At 45.3% G+C, this 19,361-nt stretch overlaps 1 protein-coding gene and 1 pseudogene across 1 annotated transcript; one reads left to right on the forward strand and one right to left on the reverse strand.

Moving 5' to 3' along the window:
- Positions 1-1,702: 1,702 nt before the first annotated feature.
- On the reverse strand, positions 1,703-10,351 carry LOC100826975 (annotated as a pseudogene).
- Positions 10,352-12,506: 2,155 nt separating this feature from the next.
- Positions 12,507-14,543, forward strand: LOC100837281 (signal recognition particle receptor subunit alpha). Its single transcript, XM_003572594.4, has one exon. It carries the CDS (start codon positions 12,606-12,608, stop codon positions 14,352-14,354), a length of 1,749 nt encoding a protein of 582 aa, XP_003572642.1. The 5' UTR covers positions 12,507-12,605; the 3' UTR covers positions 14,355-14,543.
- Positions 14,544-19,361: the final 4,818 nt, after the last annotated feature.

Below are 19,361 nucleotides of genomic sequence, written 5' to 3' on the forward strand. Positions count from 1 at the left end.
TATGATCAAGTATTCGGGAGACTCTGGAGGCCTAACGAGATGACATTTGTCTTCCCTTAACAAACGCGTGGAAGAGAGAAAAATGCAAAAAAAAAAACATGTGGGTCTTCTTTTCACTAAACGGGTGATATGTTCACCAAGATAATACTTCCTTGCTGTAAAAAAAAATACTTCCACCATTCCTAAATGTAAGAAGTTTTAATTTTTTTCAGGTTTGACGAAGTTTATAGAAAAATTTGCCAAATCTAAAACTCTAAATTATTTTATTAAATCAATCGTTAAGTATATTTTTGTAGTATACTCATTTTATTTTGTAGATTTTAGGAGATTTTCCTACAAGTTTGGTCAAACTCGAAGAAGTTTGACTTAATATAAAGATAGGATTTTTATATTTAGGAACGAAGGAGGTACGGTTTTTCTCATTTATATCAGATTTATCTTTTCTTCACATTTAGTTAATTAAGTTTTTACTCGATCATTAATTGTAAGATATGACACAAAAAATTACCTATTGTGCAGCATGTTTTATTATCTTTTCTAAATGACGTGCAATGCATGTTTTATTGCCTTCTCTAAATTACGTTGAATGCAAAAGAGAAGGCAAAGTTCTCTACCATAACATGCATCACGCAACTGGATTTTGTGGAAAAAAAAGGAAGAACTCTCAAAACAAGGATCACGGATCACCGCAAGAAGGGAAATGATCCTTCAATTCCCACAAAGAACAATGTCTACAACATACCACCACCCATTCTGTTGTTACAGTAGCGTCACATATTTGCGTCTTACTCTAGGGCGTTTCAGACACAACCACAAAGCACCTGTTCACAACCAATTTGGCTTACAAACAAAAATGGACCGGAAGTTCTGGGTGCAAGACGGAAGTTCCGCAAATTCCTCGAAGAGTAACAGAGAGCACCCGGATGTTCGGACAGAAGTTCCGGTCTTGGGAACCGAGGTTAAAAACAGAGCTAAATAGGCATTAAGATCAACTCGGATGGACAAGTGGTTAACATGAAAGTTCTTCATTTTTCGAGACGGACAACTTTGCTTTTGGAGTCATCGCAATCCGAGCTCGTTTACTACCTTAAAACCGGATCGGAAGGTGCGGTCATGTTTTTGACCGAACAGTTTTGTAACGTTTGGGTCAAACCATCCGAGTTAGACTCAAACTAGGGTTTTGGAGGTGAATCCAAACCTTTTCTTGCACGGGAAGTCCGGCCGCCCTTTATATACATGAGGGGTGACGGCCGATTGAACAACACCAATGGAACAAATACATCTACTACTTCATCTACTTTTATCTCTCCCCATGTATCTTTCTTCTCGTTCTTCGTCGTTCTTCAAGTTGGAGGGCGTGAATCCACGAGGCCCTAGGGGCGGTCAGGCCGACCTAGGGCCCATAGCCGCCGCGCCGCCCTGACGGGGTCCCTCCCGGGCGAGTGGGGTTTCGGGTCAGCAAAAGCGCCCGCTGGACTGCCTTGCGTATCGCGCTTCGGGGGAGCCTTCCTCGGCACGTGTTGCCGCGCATCGCACTCGGCGCCGAGGGTACACGGTGACATGTTCGTGTGCGAACAACACCACACATCACTGACAACAGGTTTAGACACTTTATTACACTGGATACTTTTTTTAGAGTACTTAGTAAGCATGGACCAGCGAACGACGTTGTTCGGTCGTTGGCAGGAGCAGAGAAGCGGTATCACTCTGCGGCGGCTCCGGCGACCTTGTGGAGGGTGTTGGCGATGTCGATGACGAAGACGAGGCGCTCCAAGGCCGTGTTCACGTAGTCCGCGCTCACCAACTCGATCTCTGCCGTCACACCGTGCTTGGCCGCAACGTCCAGCATCTCCTGCGTGTCGCTCATGCCGCCGATGTAGCTCTCGGCCAGGGTCTTGTTCTCTGTACACATGTTTATCAGATTAATGGTTAAGTTTCTTATGACTGAAGGATCAAGCACGTAGAATGATGGATTTAGGAGGTCGTAGGGAGGGAGGAATTACGATCAACCAGGGCGAAGGCAGGGACCTCGATGGGCTTGTTGGGCAGGCCGACCACGATCATCTTGCCGTTGGGCTTCAGCAGCTCGAATAGAGGGGCCATGGGAACGTTTGCAGACACCGTGTTTATGATGCCATCCATGGTGCCCATCGCAGCCTGCCAAGAAAACCAAAACATGAAATCCTAATTTCCTCCTCCGGATAAACTAAATACGAGTCGAATTGTTTGATCCGTATACCTTCATTTCGTCGGCGTTGTTGCTGACGATGAAGGCGTCAGCGCCGAGCAGCTCCAGGGCCTCCCGCTTCTTCCCAGGCGACGAGCTAATCACCGTCACCTTCATTCCAAACACCTTGGCGAACTTGACGGCGACATGGCCTAGCCCCCCAAGGCTCAGCACGCCGAGGTGCATCCCAGGGACATTGAGCCCATGGTGCTTCATGGGGCTGCTATACACGGTGATGCCGGCGCACAGCAGCAGTGCGCCCTTGTCCAGCGGCATCGCGTCGGGGAACCGGACCACGAACCGCTCGTGCACCACCACGGCACTCGAGTAACCGCCGTAGGTGAGCGTGCCGTCGACGCAGTCCACGGAGTTGTAGGTGAAGACCATGCCTGGCTATGCTTTTCGTCGCCCGATCTGCATTTTGCCCCTATCAGCATGTACTGAAGAGAAACATGAGAGCCACCGAACATGCTACCGGCATCGCCATCGCACCGCCGGGCGGACGCTTCTGGTGTCTCTCTAGAGATTCGGGTGGGGATGATGATCCGATCGCATCCTCCCCTCGTTGTCGCGTCTCCTTCCCCTTCGTTGGGTCGCAGGCGTCTTGTGAGGTTCTGTGTGCTGAGACTACGCGGTCTCAGTCACGGCGATCGAAGGCTCCTCGCCCTCTCATTGTGGAGGGGCGGATCCCACCGGCTTGGCCGCCTTGGATCGATGTGGGATCGTCGGCGTGGGACTATCAACCACCACCTCTAGCCTCGTTCGGAGATGCCCTACTTTGGGTGAAGGATTCGGCAGGAAGGCCATCGGAGGTTTTTGACCTTCGTCGGTCTTCGGGAGAGTCTGGGACAGTCAACAGGTCTCTAGGGGCGGGAGCTCCACGCTCAAACAATGGCGGGACCCTTTCGTCAGTAGATGCTGGGTCGGATACTCGAGAGGATAACACTCGTGGTTCATCTGGTGGTCGTGGTGGTTCCTCGATCCCCCACTCGGTTTTGACCTCATCCCCTTCCTCACATATCTATGAGCGGCGGATCTAGGGTTTCTAGGCAGAAGCAGGCGATGTCTGGCTCTAGCTCCAGTGGTGGTAACGGAGGAGGTCTCGGCAGCAACACCGGGACCAGATTCAGCAACAACAACGGGAGTGGCTTCAACAACTTCAATGGCGGTGGTGGAAACGCAACCAACAACAACGGCGGCAACTTCGCCAACAGCGGCGGAAACAACAGAGGCAACAACAACAACAATGCCAACAACAACAACAACGGCAACAACAATGGAGGCGGTGCCGGTAACAACTCTGGTGCTTTTGGTGGTGGTTTTGGGGGGAACTCCGGTTACTCCAATCGAGGTGGTTGGGGGAGTTTCCAATCAGGCCGGGGGGGGGGGGGTGGGTTGGTGCTCGTGGAGGGATTGCTCCAGTGTCATCAACTTCTGGTGCGAGTGGTACAAACGCTCCTGCTCCCGCTGCATCTGTGGTGTCTCCTCCCAGTCAGAATGCAGGAGGGGGGGGGGGATGAATAGGAAGGGCAGGTCTCCTGGGAAGATCATCTCCTGTCAGAAATGCAACAGTTCTAACCATTTTGCTCAGGATTGTAAGGAGAAGCTGTTCTGCGACATTTGCTTGAAGAACACTCACATCACTGCCAAATGTGTGTGGCCATCTCAGCCAAAACCGGTGATGCAGCTTATGGGATTTGCTGCTAAGGAACTCGGTTGCTTCTATGCTCAACATACAAGAAAAGTGGGTCCTAGGTCAAACACCAGTGTTATGGCCTTGGTTCAAGTCAAGAGGGGAAATCCTTCCATATTGGATATGGAATTTGGTCTTGGAAAGGCTTTTCAGTTGGACTGGGATTGGAAGGTGAAAGAGCTTGCTGAGAAGAGATACATTGTTAGATTCCCATCTGTTGAGCTCCTGGAAAGGTTACAGAGTTTTGATGATTTCACTTTGAAGGGGACTGGGCTATTTGTGTCCATCTCCAAATGGCCATCTGCTTCATTGGCAAAAGCTAAACTACATTCTGTTTGGGTTAAAATCATAGGGATTCCGGATGAACTAATGCATTATAAAGGGATATGTGAAGCCGGGTCCCCTGTTGGTGTGGTTCAAGAGGTGTACATGTCTGCCTTGGTGAGATTTTATCTGGCCAGAGTTAGAGTGGGAGTTAGAGACCCTAGCAACATTCCTGCCTCACATGACATCACTACAAATCCTTACATATATGATGCTTTCTATGAGTTTGAATCTGTAGCAGAGGCTGGTGGCCTTTTGGATGCAGAGGGATACATCATTGGCCTGCCCAGGTCTGATCAGAATGTGAGTAGGGAGGATAGCGATCCCAAAAGATCAAAGACTGTGGAGGGTCCTTCAAATATGCTGTCCAACAATGCTACTGAGCTTGGTGGTAGTGGTGGAGAGGGGAGGGCACATGTACGAAGGTTGACATTGATAGAATCATACAAGAGGAAATGGACAAGAGGTTGGTTGCTAGGATGCAGCAGATTGAAGACAGGGCATTTGCTGCGGCTGTGAAGGCCATGCAACACAAGGAGGTGATTCCTTCATCTGTGTCTGAGGATGATGTGGCTGTGATACCAGAACAACTTGTTGCTGATCTGGTTGGAGATGTGGACCACGGTGAGGAGGTGAACACTGAAATTGAAAATGTAGAGGAGGAGGAGGAGGTCAACTATGAATCTTCTCAGGAACCAATTGAGAACAGGCTGCAGAAAGCTTTAAATGGGGAAGATCCTAATTCAAAGGCATCTAGATATGAGGAGGCAAAAAAGACAGCTGAAGAAGAAATGAAGAGGAAATTGAGGCCACAAGGTGATGGTACCATACTGGACAAAGCCAGGGAGCTGGCCAGCAAGAAGAACTTGAATACTAAAGGTACATTCTGCTCTATATTAACTACTTCTGATGAAGAGTTAATTCATATTGCCAACCAATTGCATGTGCATTTGGGGAAAACTCCTGATCAGTGTTCTGATAACATTGACTTAATTAAAAAATTAGAAACTGCTCGGCATGGCATTTATTGTGAATCTGTTTCTAAGGCTAGAACATCTGAGGGGGACAATTTAGATCCAAATCAAGAGAATCTTGATTTTGATGTTTTAAATTCCATGCTATCTGATGATGATCAAGACCTTGGAGAGATGGATGGGTGTGATGAAGTGCATTTATCTTATGTTTCACCTTTAAGGAAACATAGTAAATTTAAACCTCCTGATCTGGGTAGTATGTAACCTAGAGTTAAAGTCAAAGGCAGGAAGAGAAAATGAGGGGCTTATTCTGGAATTGTAGAGGTATTGGGTCTGCTGATAAAAGAAGACACATTAGAGAATTAATGTGTGATCACAAAGTTGACTTTCTTGGCATACAAGAAACTCAGTTGCAAAATTTTAGAAATTCTTGGCTGGAACAAATAGGGGCCAGGCAGGACTTTTATTGGCATGTTCTCCCTTCCCAGGGGAGATCTGGTGGCATGTTGGTAGGGGTTAGATCTGTAGATTTGGAAGTGATATATGCTGCAGAGGGGCTAAACTTCGTTTATGTACAGATTAGACATAAAACGAGTGGAGTTTGTTGTGACTTTGTTAATATATATGGGGCGGCACAAGCTGCTGGTAAGGAACATTTCCTTAGGGAATTGGGTTACATTTGCTCTAAAATCCATAACCCCTGTTGCATTGGGGGGGATTTTAACATTATAAGGAATTCTGATGAAAGCAGTTCTGGGGGGAGGGGGTGTTTCTAAATGGAGTTTTATTTTTAATGCTATTATTGAAACCCACAATTTGATAGATCTGCCTTTGGGGAACACACTTTACACTTGGTGTAATGAACATGAGATCCCTACATATGAAAGATTAGACAGCGTATTAGTAAATACTGAGTGGTTGGATTTATACCCTCTTTCTCAACTTTCTGCACTTCCTAGGGAACTATCTGATCACACACCTCTCTTGCTTGATGTGGGTGGTGATTGTCCTAGATCACCATCCTTTAAGTTTGAGTTGTGGTGGTTATGTAGACCTGAACTGACAGTAATTGTTGAGGAAGTATGGGCTTTGCCTGCGGGTAATAAGTGTCCCGAGGAAGAATGGAACTGGAGGTGTTCCATTCTAAGAAGGAAACTGCGGGGTTGGAGTAGAAATGTGGATAGTGCTAGCAGGAAGATGAAAGCTGAGCTTGTCGCTAATTTGGACATCTTGGATAAATTAATTGAACAAGATGGAATTTCACTCGAGATTAGGTCTTTTCAATTGGAATTGAAAAGTCAGTATAATGTTCTATCTAAGGAGGATGAAATAAAGTGGTTTTAGAAGGCTAAAAGTCAGGATTTGAAATTAGGGGATAACAACACCAAGTTTTTCATGAATAGGGCTAGTGGGAGACGCAGGAAGAATAAGATTGTGCAGTTGGTTGATGTGGATGATGTAGTGGAAGGAGATGAGAATCTCTTAGCCCATGCTACTGAGTTTTACAAGAATCTTTTTGGACAATCTGATAGGTCCACTATCAGATTAGACATACCTTTCCCAAGGTCTGTCTCTGACATTGAGAACAGTTCTCTGACTAGGGAATTTTCCATGGAAGAGATTAAAAATATTGTTTTTTCTCTTGAGCATAACAAAGCTCCAGGTTCAGATGGCTTGCCTGAGGAGCTTTATCAATTTTTCTGGAACACAATCAAATTTTTCTTGAAAACGATTTTTGATGCTTTTCTGTTAGGACAGTTGGATGTAGGCAAGTTTAATTTTGGCACAATTACTTTGCTGCCCAAATGTGAACATGCTGATAGGATACAGAAATTCGGGCCCATCTGCTTGATGAATAACATCCTTAAAATTGTTACTAAGGGTGTTAACATTAAGCTGGGAGAGATTGCTAATGACATCATTGACAAAACACAAACAACCTTCATGAAAAATAGAAACATTATGGAAGGAATTTTGATTCTGCATGAAGTGCTGCATGAGGTGCATAAGAAGAAACTTGCTGGGGTGCTGTTCAAAGTTGACTTTGAAAAAGCATACGACAATGTTAATTGGGCTTTCTTATACAATGTTATGGTTTAAGAAAGGCTTCTGCGACAAATGAAACGATTGGATCTTTAGTATCATACGACAATGTTAATTGGGCTTTCTTATACAATGTAAGGTAAATATTAAGATGAATGATAAGACTGGTTATTTTTCCACCCACAGGGGAGTAAGGCAAGGGGATCCTCTTTCTCCCTTACTTTTCAACTTGGCTGTTGATGCTTTGAGCATGTTAATCAAGGAGGCCCAGAGGGTGGGTTTGATTAAGCGGCCTGTTCCTCATCTGCGGGAGGATGGAATGGCCATCCTTCAATATGCAGATGATACAATTTTTCTTTTGGAGGCTGGGGATGTGTATGCTAGGAACCTGAAATTCATTTTGTGTTTGTTTGAACAAATGTCAGGTTTGAAAATAAACTTCTTCAAGAGTGAGGTGTTCTATTTGGGTAGTGCTGTGGAGAATTCAGCCATGTATGGAGAGATCTTTACATGTCAAGCTGGACAGTTGCTTTTGAAATATCTAGGAATTCCAATTGATAAGAACTTTCTTCTTAACAAACACTGGAAATTCTTAGAGGACAGATGGAAAAGAGACTTTCCTGTTGGCAAGGGAAGATGCTGTCTATTGGTGGCCGTCATGTGTTGCTGAACTCATGCCTGTCTTCCATCCCTTTCTATATGTTATCTTTTTATAGGCTTCCTAAAGTGGTGGGCAAGAGATTGGATTATTTCAGAACACGTTTGTTGTGGCAGGAAGACCAGGGAACCAGAAAATACCATTTGGTTAACTGGCCTTCTTGGGGGGTTTAGGAGTGCTTAATCTGGACCTTATGAATGTTAGCTTGTTGTGCAAGTGGCTTTGGAAGTTGGAGAACGAGGATGGGGCTTGGCAGGAATTATTGAGGCAAAAATACTTAAAGAAACAAACCCTTTTTTAGGCTGAACCTACTACTGGGGTATCCCAGTTCTGGGCTGGTCTGTTACATGTTAAGCATCTCTTTTACAATCATTGTAAACGGGTTTTGGGTTCTGGTAACCAAACTAGATTTTGGGAAGATTTGTGGCATGATTGTGGTATCCTGGCTGACAAGTTCCCCAGGCTGTTCAATCTTACTTTTAGTAAGAATGTCACTGTGGAAAAAGTGGTTCAGTCCAGGGGCAGCTGTTTGGTGTTCAGGAGAACTTTGTGGGGAGAATTGGGGGAATCATCGGATGAGTTGAGATCTCTCATCTTCTCCATCAGGCTATCTAATGTCAGAGACACTGTCAAGTGACTCCCTGACACTAAAAGCTTTTTTGTTAAGAGTATGTATAATACTCTATAGACTAGGAGGCCGCAGGGTATTTACAAAAAATTGTGGAAACTTAAATTACCATCCAAAATCAAGATTTTCCTGTGGCTGGTGATGTGGGGCAGGATTTTAACTAAGGACAATATATCTTGAAGAGGTTGGCTAGGAGATTCACTGTGCATGTTCTGTGCTGTGGATGAATCCATTGATCACCTTTTCTTTACTTGTCCTTTGGCTGGTTTTATTTGGGGGGTGATGCAGGTTGCTTTTGACACCCCTGTTCCACCCCGGTCATTAAGTCAGTTGGACGCTTGGTGCTCACAGTTTAGGGGGGCACATCTCACAGCAACTAGAATCTTCCTGGCTGCTATGTTCTGGACCTTGTGGAAAACTAGAAACAGAGCATGCTTCGAACATGTTTTACCACGGGATCCTGTGGGTGTTGTTTTTCAATTATGTCATTGGGTTGATTATTGGCGTGATTTGCAGATTTCAAGGGTGGCAAAGGTGCTGGAGCGAGGAGTTGAAGCGCTGAAGATGGTACTTCGGGAGATCTTTTGTCGCTCACGAGGATGGGCGCCGCTGGAAAGAAGACTGGAAGGCTGAAGTTTTTATTCTGCTCTGATGCGTGGATACTGAAGTTATTCGGCTTTGACAAGCGTTTTGAGAATTCTACAGGATGCTGTCTGCAGTGTTTCTCCCCCGTGGGATGTTCGGGACATCAAGTAGGCTTTGTGTTTGCTTGTTCTCTGGGTCCTTTGCATGTTTGCAATGGTGTCTTCTCCTAAAATCATGTTTAAGCAGGACTCCTGTGTAGAACTATGTATGGTTTCATTAATGAAACTGGGGACCCCCTTTTATAAAAAAAAAAGGTGAAGACCATGCCCGGGCACTGGTTCTCGAAGCCCAGGTTGCGGTGTTCGCACGACTGGCACGAGTTCACCATGCACCCGGGTCACGTTCTTGCCGACCTCGGTCACCACGCTCGCGATCTCGTGCCCTGGGACCATCGGGTACGTGGCATCCGCCCACTCCTTCCTGATGCTATATATGCAGGTCAGAGTGACAGATCCCGCGGTACAGGATCTTTATCGCCACGTCATCGTCTCTGGTGCTCCTGAACGATCACGAGAAACAGATAAGCTATCTAATACTGTATTTTTTCACATAAAGAAAAGATAAGCTAATATCTGGTGAGTGTGTAAATCCTGTTAGCATAAATCCCAGCCTTGCGGCATTAGCTGTTTTACTTCTTCAAATAATGGGCACGTTCTCATGCATGTATGGGCCGTGCCGTAGTTAGCGTTGAGGTGGGTTTCACCTGCCGCGTCTTAGTCGCACTGCATGCGTAGTGGCCTGATCCTCAGCTTCGTACGTGGGTTGTTTCCGGGCGTATGGGATGGCATGCGCTGTTAACGGATCGCTGCATGTAACGGCCGAGGCCGATGAATAAAATGAATGAAAAACGAAATTTAGCAAAGAAGACTGCAGAGCATGGATCCATCTATCAACCAACCTTACACGGTCATAAGCATACTAACACGATGAGAGAAAACGATTAACTACTTCATTATGGGAAGAGTCGTGGGATCGTACCTCCGGGTGATGGCGAGCGGGGAGAGGTGGCTGGAGTCGTCATGCGCCGCCAGCCCCACCGCCTTCTTCGTGTACTGGTGCCCACCCTGCTCTGCCGCCATAGGTGCCATCGATCTCTTGGAAGGACTACCTCTGCTATTGAGCGATCGATCAATGTCGATGAGACGAGATGGAAATGGAATTAAGGAGCGCTCTCTCTAAATGCGAGGGAGGCGGAGGAGGATCATAGCGTACTTTATAGTTCACAATGCATAATTTTTTAGATGTCATCTTTTAATTCACAATAATTGTTAAGAGACCACGTCTCTAATGGCATTGTCTTTCAATGTTGTACTCCGTATCTAAAATAGGAGTAGTAGTTACTCTATTTAATAGCTTTGTGTAGAGGATTTAATACGGTATCCAATGTAGTAGCAATAATTTAATAGCTTTGTGAGGAGAATCCAATGTACTCCCTTCATTCCACAAAACACCTCATATATATTTTTTTCTAGTTTATTCCATAATGTAAACTTGTTTTTCTCTTGGCTACTGCATCCGGCCAATAACTGCTCTCACCTATTTAATTTTAAACCAATAAGAATGGCCAGACGATGTTAACAAGAGCTGTCTTGATCCAAGTGAACACATCTATTCCCTCCGTCCCATATTAAATGACTCAAATTTTCCCAAATATTGATGTATCTATATCTCAAAAATGTCTAGATACATGTAATGAAAAGTCACTTAATACGGGACGGAGGGAGTATATCAAGTTAAATGAGTATTTACGTTGGTTTGCGGGAACATACCATCTAAAGCATAAGAGATGGTTTTATCACTAATTATGTGTCACGTGAGCAAAACTAACTACTCCGGCAGCGTGTGTTGTTAAGGTACCTTATCTATACCTATCTAAAAAATATGGACCGTACCCTTCACCACAGGGTTTCGTCGCCTGTCAAACCCCCTGCGCCTGCTGCCTCCCTGGGGCGCTCGCGGCCTCCCTGCCCCTCTGCGGTCCCTCCGCCCCCACCCTCACCTCGATTCCTCTGCTCTCTTCCCTCTCGCCTCTCCACAGCCTGCCACCCGCCCCCGCCGCCGGCTGCTCCCATTCCCCGACCTCAAGCTCCCATCCGCCTGCGGCAGGCTGCTCCCGTCGCTGCGCCGCCGCATCCCCCGGCCCTCCCTCTCCTTCTCCCTCTACTCTACCGGATCTTCACCGCTTGTGGCTTGCTGCCACAGTAAGAGATGGGGGCGACGATGCGGCCGAGCTCGCCGGACACCTGGAGGCGGCGAACCTCCTCTGCGGAGGTGGATGGGTCGCGAGAGGAATGGAGGCCGCGTCGGCCTGGGCCTGCTGCTCCTCCTTCATGGTGACGTTGGCGTCTCTGTGGCGGAGAAGCAGAGGCCCCCGCCAGGCGGTGTGCGAGCACAGATCTTGGGTGGTCGAGCGCAAGCACGTCGGCACGGGAGCATATCAGCGGAATTGACAAAATCTCGCGGCTTCGAATTCTGGGTGATGTATCTAGATTATGCATGACACATGCATTGTTTATCATTTTCAGACATCAGCACGTTATCCAGCTGTGGCAGATGAACCTTTGAGGATTTCCTGCAGCCAATGAAGGGAAGCTGATGGACAGAGTGTTGTGCATCATGCAATTCTGTGTTATCTTCTTCCCTGCTGCAATGATGCTCTTCTTTGCAGTCCAGGGTGATTCTATGAAGTTACAGGCTATTTGTACGCTTGGGTTGTTAGTGTTCTATAAGTTGCTACCATCTGGAAGTGATTGCTTCCGGCCATCTTTGTTAGAAGGGATGCAGACAGTGTAGATGGTCCAATGGATTATGAAGTTTTTTCACAACTTGACCTGGATTGAAACCTTTATCATCCCTGAAGAAAAAACTCAAGGTCAATACACACCTGCATGTTTGTAATCATGCCTTATAATCAGAGTGAAATTTTAAGATGACTACTGCAATTTTGTTTTTGTTTTTCTGGTTGTGAGTACAAAATAGTCTATTTTGTTATCCCGTTGTAATGCATGGACATTTCGGCTATTCAATTTTAAAACGACACTATCTGGACCGATAATTATTAATTTTACCATGGTCATTTGCCGATACATGTGAAGACACGCAAGTTTCGGACAACTCGTCTGTCGTAATAATTTGTCCACTAAAGAAAAGGAAATGTATACTCCAACTCCGGCCCAGCCCCCAAGGCCCAAGTGCACCTTCCCAGCCGGCCCAGCCCTGAGCCTGTTCCGACTCCTATCGCTGGACTGTTTTCTGAGTCCGGCTCACTTTCGTTCGGGCCAGTCGCTAATAACATAGCCGAACCCAGCCCCCGCAGCCCCAATCGCACCTCGCAGTTTTCTCTCCCGGCACCGTGAGAGGTATTCGCCGCCACGAGCGTCCAAATCAGGGGTTTCGGCGTTTCGCGAACAAAGATGTTGGAGGAGCTGCTCATCTTCACCCGCGGCGGCCTGATCCTGTGGTCGCTGGCCGGCGGCGACGTGCTCAAGGGATCACCGATCGATGCCCTCGTGAGGTCCATCCTCCTCGAGGGCCGCTCCGCCGGCGGCGGCGCCGGCTTCTCCCACGGCCAGCACAAGCTCCAGTGGGCCTTCCACAACGCGCTCGGCCTCGCCTTCGTCGCGGTCTACCGCCGGGTGCTCCACCTCCTGTACGTGGACGACCTCCTGGCCGCCGTCAGCGGCGAGTTCTCGCGGATCTACGACCCGCGCCGCACCTCGTACGACGAGTTCGGGGAGAGGTTCCGGGAGCTCCATCTCGAGGCCGAGGCGCGCGCTTCCCGTCCACCGCCGGCCGCCCCCGCCCCCAAGAAGCCTGCTCCAGGTACGCCTGTTGGCTTTCTCCAGGGTGATGATGATGGTGGTGAGAAAACGGGTGATGCTTCTGGAGTGGGTGACTCCGGTGATGGGCTCAGTTCGGCAGAGGGTAGATTCAGTGGTGTTGAGCAGAATTCTAGTGCCGGCAGTGGCGTTGTTTTGGAAGAAGAGGAAGTTAAGGGACGACCCAGCAATTGGGCTTTTAATTTAGATGTATTGCGAAATAGGGATAGAAAACGGAATAAAAATATAGTCAAGTTTGTTAAACCTGGCCGCAAGGAAAAGGATGACACACCTTCCGTCAAGAAATTGGATTACAGTGATCCAGCTGATGGGAGAGAGGTTAGCGTGATGGAACAGGCTGCTGCCAACCAGGGGCCAAGCAAGATGGATAAGCCTGAAGCTGCAAGCATCAGAAAGAACGGTTGGTTCTCCTCAGTGTTTCAGAGCATTGCTGGTAGCCATGTACTGGAGGATTCTGATCTGCAACCTGCGCTCAAAGCTCTGAAAGACCAGCTTATGACCAAGAATGTGGCAGAGGAAATTGCAGAGAAGCTCTGTGAATCAGTTGCAGCTAGCCTCCGAGGCAAGAAGCTCGGATCCTTCACACGGATATCATCTACTGTTCAAGCAGCTATGGAGGATGCTCTCGTTCGAATTTTGACCCCGAGGCGATCTATTGACGTGCTGAGAGATGTGCATGCTGCCAAGGAGCGTGGCAGGCCATATGTCATCGTCTTTGTTGGGGTGAATGGGGTTGGCAAATCCACCAACCTCGCAAAGGTTGCTTATTGGCTTCTTCAGCATGACCTCACTGTCATGCTGGCAGCATGCGACGCGTTTAGATCTGGTGCTGTTGAGCAGCTGTGCACTCATGCTTGCAGACTTCAGATTCCCATATTTGAGAAAGGATACGAAAAGGATCCAGCGGTTGTGGCGAAGGGTGCAATTCAGGAAGCCACTCAGAATAAATCAGATGTCGTCCTTGTTGATACCGCTGGGCGTATGCAGGACAATGAGCCACTCATGAGAGCACTCTCGAAGCTCATTAATCTCAATAACCCGGATCTGGTTTTATTTGTCGGAGAAGCGCTGGTGGGCAATGATGCTGTTGACCAACTCACTAAGTTTGACCAGAAGTTGACAGACCTTTCCACTGCTCCCACTGATAGGTCGATAGATGGCATCCTGCTCACCAAGTTTGACACCATTGATGACAAGGTTGGAGCAGCGCTTTCCATGGTATATGTATCTGGAGCACCTGTCATGTTTGTTGGCTGCGGTCAGTCTTACACTGACCTCAAGAAGCTCAACATAAAGTCCATTGTCAATACCCTCCTGGAGTGAATGCTTTGTGCTGCAACACCAGATCTCAATTGTTTATCTTGAGGCTCAAAAGTTACAAACCATCGCTACCGATTGAAAACTTTAATCTCCCTTTTTCCGTCCATGTAAGATTTTGACACCGATAACATGTGAATAAATGAATGTGTTTGGATATTCAGTTTACGAAAATATATTCATGTCTTCATTGAACTTAGAAATGTACATGTGCTATTTTATACCAGAAATACATCGATCGAGAAATATTTGCCCTGCTCATGTAGGGCGTCAACGATTGGTGATTCAAGCTTGCACTTTGTGGACTCTGGAAGAGGAGGCAGGGTGATTTAACCATGTCGTCTGGCCGGCGATGGCTTCATCGAACGTACACGAAAACTTAGGGGCGTGGTTTATCAACAGGTGGGTTCACCGGATTGTGTAGAGGGTCCATCGGAGGTTCAGCCGGCGTTGGCGGCGCAACTGCAACACCCAGGAGGAACTATTTAGTCTTAATAGGCCAGAGTATTGCCCGAGGTAGTAAGGTGGCGAGATGATCGATCGCTACCTTTATCGGCTGGAGGCTCAACGGGTGGAACCGCCGGAGGATCGCTGGCTGGAGCAGCCAGAGAGGGCTCAGCGGTGGCCTGCGACGTATTCTCCATGGCAGCGTTCTTCCGGCCGCCTGGCCTTGGTTTATCAGGAGTTAGGCTGATAACACCGTGTTCATGCTCCCCTTGACCAATCGGCGACGGCGGCGCAGCTGTAAGCTCAAGCAGAAACAAATTAGCCGAGCCCAAGACCATACGCCGAGATCTATTATATACTAAAAACAATATGAGGGGTACCGAGGAGAGGCTCCACGTTGATCCACATCATCAATATTATATGGACCGTTAGATTCTAAGTTTTATGTTCAAGATCTAACAAGAAAAATAGATTTCATATGCTCAGGCTGCAACGGACCAGCAGTCCGGCTATAGGACGATGGTATCCGGAAATCACGTCTCTTTGTTAGGGTGTATACAATGGGACGACGTCAGCTCTTTTTTAGCGATGTCACGTACGATAAAATCTGACGTGGAAGAGAGAAATTAAGAAAAAACACAAAACTTCTCTTAATTAAGAGATGATCTCTTCACAAAAATGATAAGGCAATGATAAGTCACATTTTCCATTGTACTAGATTTTGTCTTTTCTTAATATTTATTTAGTTAATTTTATTCTCTAAGAATTAATTTTAAGATACAACAATAAAAAATAACCCGTTGTACAACATGTTTTATTATCTTTTCTAATTAACGTGTCACAGCTAAGATAAAACAGTCTTATCGAAACTCGAACCAGAGATCGATGCGTCGGTCGGACCAGCAGAGACCGAGCTAGCTCGATCTCCCTGGATGACTCCCAAGCTGTATTTGGCCTCCAAATTTCTTAATCAATCACATCCGATAGATCCTCGCACTTCTAGGTACATATTATATGTATCAGCTCATGGTTAAATCTTTAATTTCACGTGCTGTATTTAAAAAAAAAATAAGGATGTTTTCTCTCTGCATCGATCGATCCACACAGCCACTAAAATCAATATGAGGGGTAAAAAGGAGAGCTTTCACGCTGATCTACATCACCTCAATTATTTCTAACCATTAAATATTACTCCCTCCGTCCCATAATATGAGACACGCACGCATCCCTATATTTTCAATTTAGCTAACTAAACGTAAATTAAATAATTATATCATTAGAAAGTTATTTCGATAACGAATCTAATGGTGTACTTTTTGCTAAGAAACATACATATTTAATTAATCAAATTTAGGATATCGGGATGTGTGCGTGCCTCGTATTATGGGACTGAGGGAATACGTTCCAAACATGTGTTACCGAACCCAGTCCAAACATTTTACGTTAGCTTCGGTAGTCCGATGATTCTCCACAGCAGTTAGCTTCGGCCGTCCGATCCTTCTCCACGGCGCCCCCCAAATTGTAATTAGTTAGGAGTAGATAGGATTAAGCCAAGGAATTCTTTTTGTAACAACCACTCAATCAGGCACGGCCATGACACAGGGGCATACAACGCATGTCGACAATCATGCGGAGGAAGAAAAAGAATCATCTGTTCAACCGCGCCCTGCTTGGTTAACTCTTCAGTCTTCATCTGCACCTGATCTCCAGTCGTGTGAAATCATAGGTGATGTGTAACATTGGCAAGTGTTTTAGATGAAATCCAGTCGTGTGAAATCATAGGGCAAGTCTTATTGCGTTGGTTAGATAATTTCAATACCTTTATTTTTCATACTTGTACTTATTTTTTGGTTCATCCAATTAAAAGTTATGGCTGTTTTACTCTCACGGACAGAAAGGTTATTTAGGGTTTGAACTTTCGGGAATAGTTTTAATTTGCTTCCGCGCAATCATTCACCCCCCCCCCCCCATGATTGCCTATATCGATCTCACAATTGGTATCAGAGTAAGGTCTCTCTAATTTATCTTAACCGGTTGATTAGACTTGCTAGATATGAATAGGTATTCTACCAAACCCTGTGTGTTCGATGGTGTTAATTTTCAGTTTTGGAAGACGAATATGAAGGCATACGTCATGGCACAAAGCTACGCCATATGGGAGAAGGTCGCCAAGTCCTATGAGCTTTCCGCGGACGATGTGATCACACCAACAAACTTGGTCCACGTGGAGAACAACTACAAGGCGAGGAACTACATCATCCAAGATCTACAACGAAGTGACTTCGACCGTGTCACTCACCTTGCATCCGCTCATGAGGTATGGAACGCACTTTGTAGTTATCATGAAGGATCAAACTCTGTTAAGGAGGTGCGTCAGGACATGTACAAAAAGGAGTATATGAAATTTGAGATGAAGACAGGTGAATCTCTGGATGAATTATTTGCACGCTTTAATAAGATTCTCAGCAACTTACGTGCATTAGGTGTTACCTATACTGATGCTGAGACTTCTAGACAACTTTTGAGTGCTTTAGATATGTCCATATGGGAGATGAAAGTTACATCTATTAGAGAATCTACAGTCATGAGCACACTTACACTTGATATCTTATACTCAAAATTGAAAACTCATGAATTAGATATTCTTGCTAGGAGAACCGGTTCCAAATCAATTGCACTTGTTTCTAACTCTAGCCGCTCTAATGATGGTACTTCTTCATATTGCTATGCTCTGTCTTTTTTGTCTCAACTAACTGATGAACAGCTAGAGCAATACCCAGAGAAAGAATTGGCACTACTCACCTCTCGTTTTACACGTGCCCTGCAAAATGTTCGTTCAAGGAAGAGAGGTGGGAACAATGCTCCAAGGTGCTTTGAATGTGGTGATCCAAATCACTTTCGCCAAAATTATCCTAAATTCTTATCCAAGATGGCGAAAGAAGAAAATGGGGAGGACAAGAAGAAGAAGCGCCCCTTCAACATCAAGAATAAAAAGAGGGGCGACTTTGCTCGAGCGGTGGCTCAAAGTATTTTCTCTGTAATCAATGAATATGGTGAACCATACTTGAGTGATGTGGATATCTAGTCTGATGAAGATGATGCATCCAAAGGCAAGCACGACATTAATGGGATGTGTCTTATGGCTAGCAATAAGAGTGCTACCTCCTGCGACGACTACGACAGTGAGAGCAACAATGAGGTAGAACTTTCTTATGATGAATTACTTAAAAGTGCTAGTAAATTGAGTTCCTTGCTTGATCATGCTACTAAAAGAATTAAGAAATATGACTTGAAAATTGCATCATTGAATTCTGAAATTACTAGACTTAAGTTTATGATTCCTGATGATGATTCCTGTAAGTCTTGTGACTCTATATATTCTGAGCTTACCTCTTTGTGTTCTATTCACGATGATACTCTTGATAAGCTTAGAGTTGCATTAGAAAATAATGAGAAACCTATTGTGCATAAACGTAAACAAATTAATGATGCTAGCATGGATACTTCTGATTTGATAGATTCAACTTCTTGTAATAATTGTCATATTCTTGAATTGAAGTTGAAAGATGCAAATGCTAGGGTTTCCGATGTTGAACATGCTTTACATATCAATGAAGTTTCTTTGTGCGCTAATTGTAGAAGTGGAAAACAAATCATGAATGAAGCTTGTGATAATTGTATTGCCCTGTCTCATCAAGTTAATTATTTATAAGCATCTTTACAGAAAATTTCTAGTGGGCACAAAAATCTGAATATGATCTTAGATAAGTCTAAAGTGAGTAAAAACAAGACCAGACTTGGTTTTAATTCACATGCTTATTTTAAGGCTAATCCACCCACTATAGTTAAGTCAATTGGCAATGGAATTTTTGAAACATCTGACAAACCAACCAATGTGATTTTTAAATCTGCCTGCATCATGTCTAATGATACTTCAACAATTGCAAATGTAGGTCATATATCAAATGCTAAACCTGAAAGTTGGTACACTTGCACTTATTGTAATAAACCTGGACATGGTGTAGGTTCTTGTTTTAGACTAGCTAGAGTAATTAAAAAATAAAAAAACAAGCTAGATCTAATTCTTTCAAGGCACATTATGCTCATGATAAAACTATTACTCCCCATTATGTGCCTAGGGTGAATGTTTTACCTTCCGTTTCAACTTGCACGAGACACGTACAATCCGTCCCAATGAATAAGGAAACTCGTGCTTTGCCTACTCGTCATGTGTCTCAGTACTGGGTACCTAAAAGTTTTTTATCTAACCCCAGTACGGAGCTCTTGGCATGTGTTTGTTGTTTGTAGGCACTTCGCTTGAGGAAGGGGAACATATGGCTAGTGGACTCCGGTTATTCTCGTCACATGACCGGTGATAAAAAAAATGGTTTTCCTCCCTCACACGTGCATCTCGGGCTGAATGAAGTGTAACTTATGGAGATGCTTGTACCTCTACATTTGTGGCGAAAGTTCTCTTATTTGTAATTCAGGAATATATGTTTAGGGGGAGGAAATATTTTTAAAGGTGCATACCCTTATTGGTGCACGTTGTGTTTTAAAAACAAA

This window comes from Brachypodium distachyon, chromosome 3, assembly GCF_000005505.3.
Source record: "Brachypodium distachyon strain Bd21 chromosome 3, Brachypodium_distachyon_v3.0, whole genome shotgun sequence".
Classification (NCBI taxonomy): Eukaryota; Viridiplantae; Streptophyta; class Magnoliopsida; order Poales; family Poaceae; genus Brachypodium; species Brachypodium distachyon.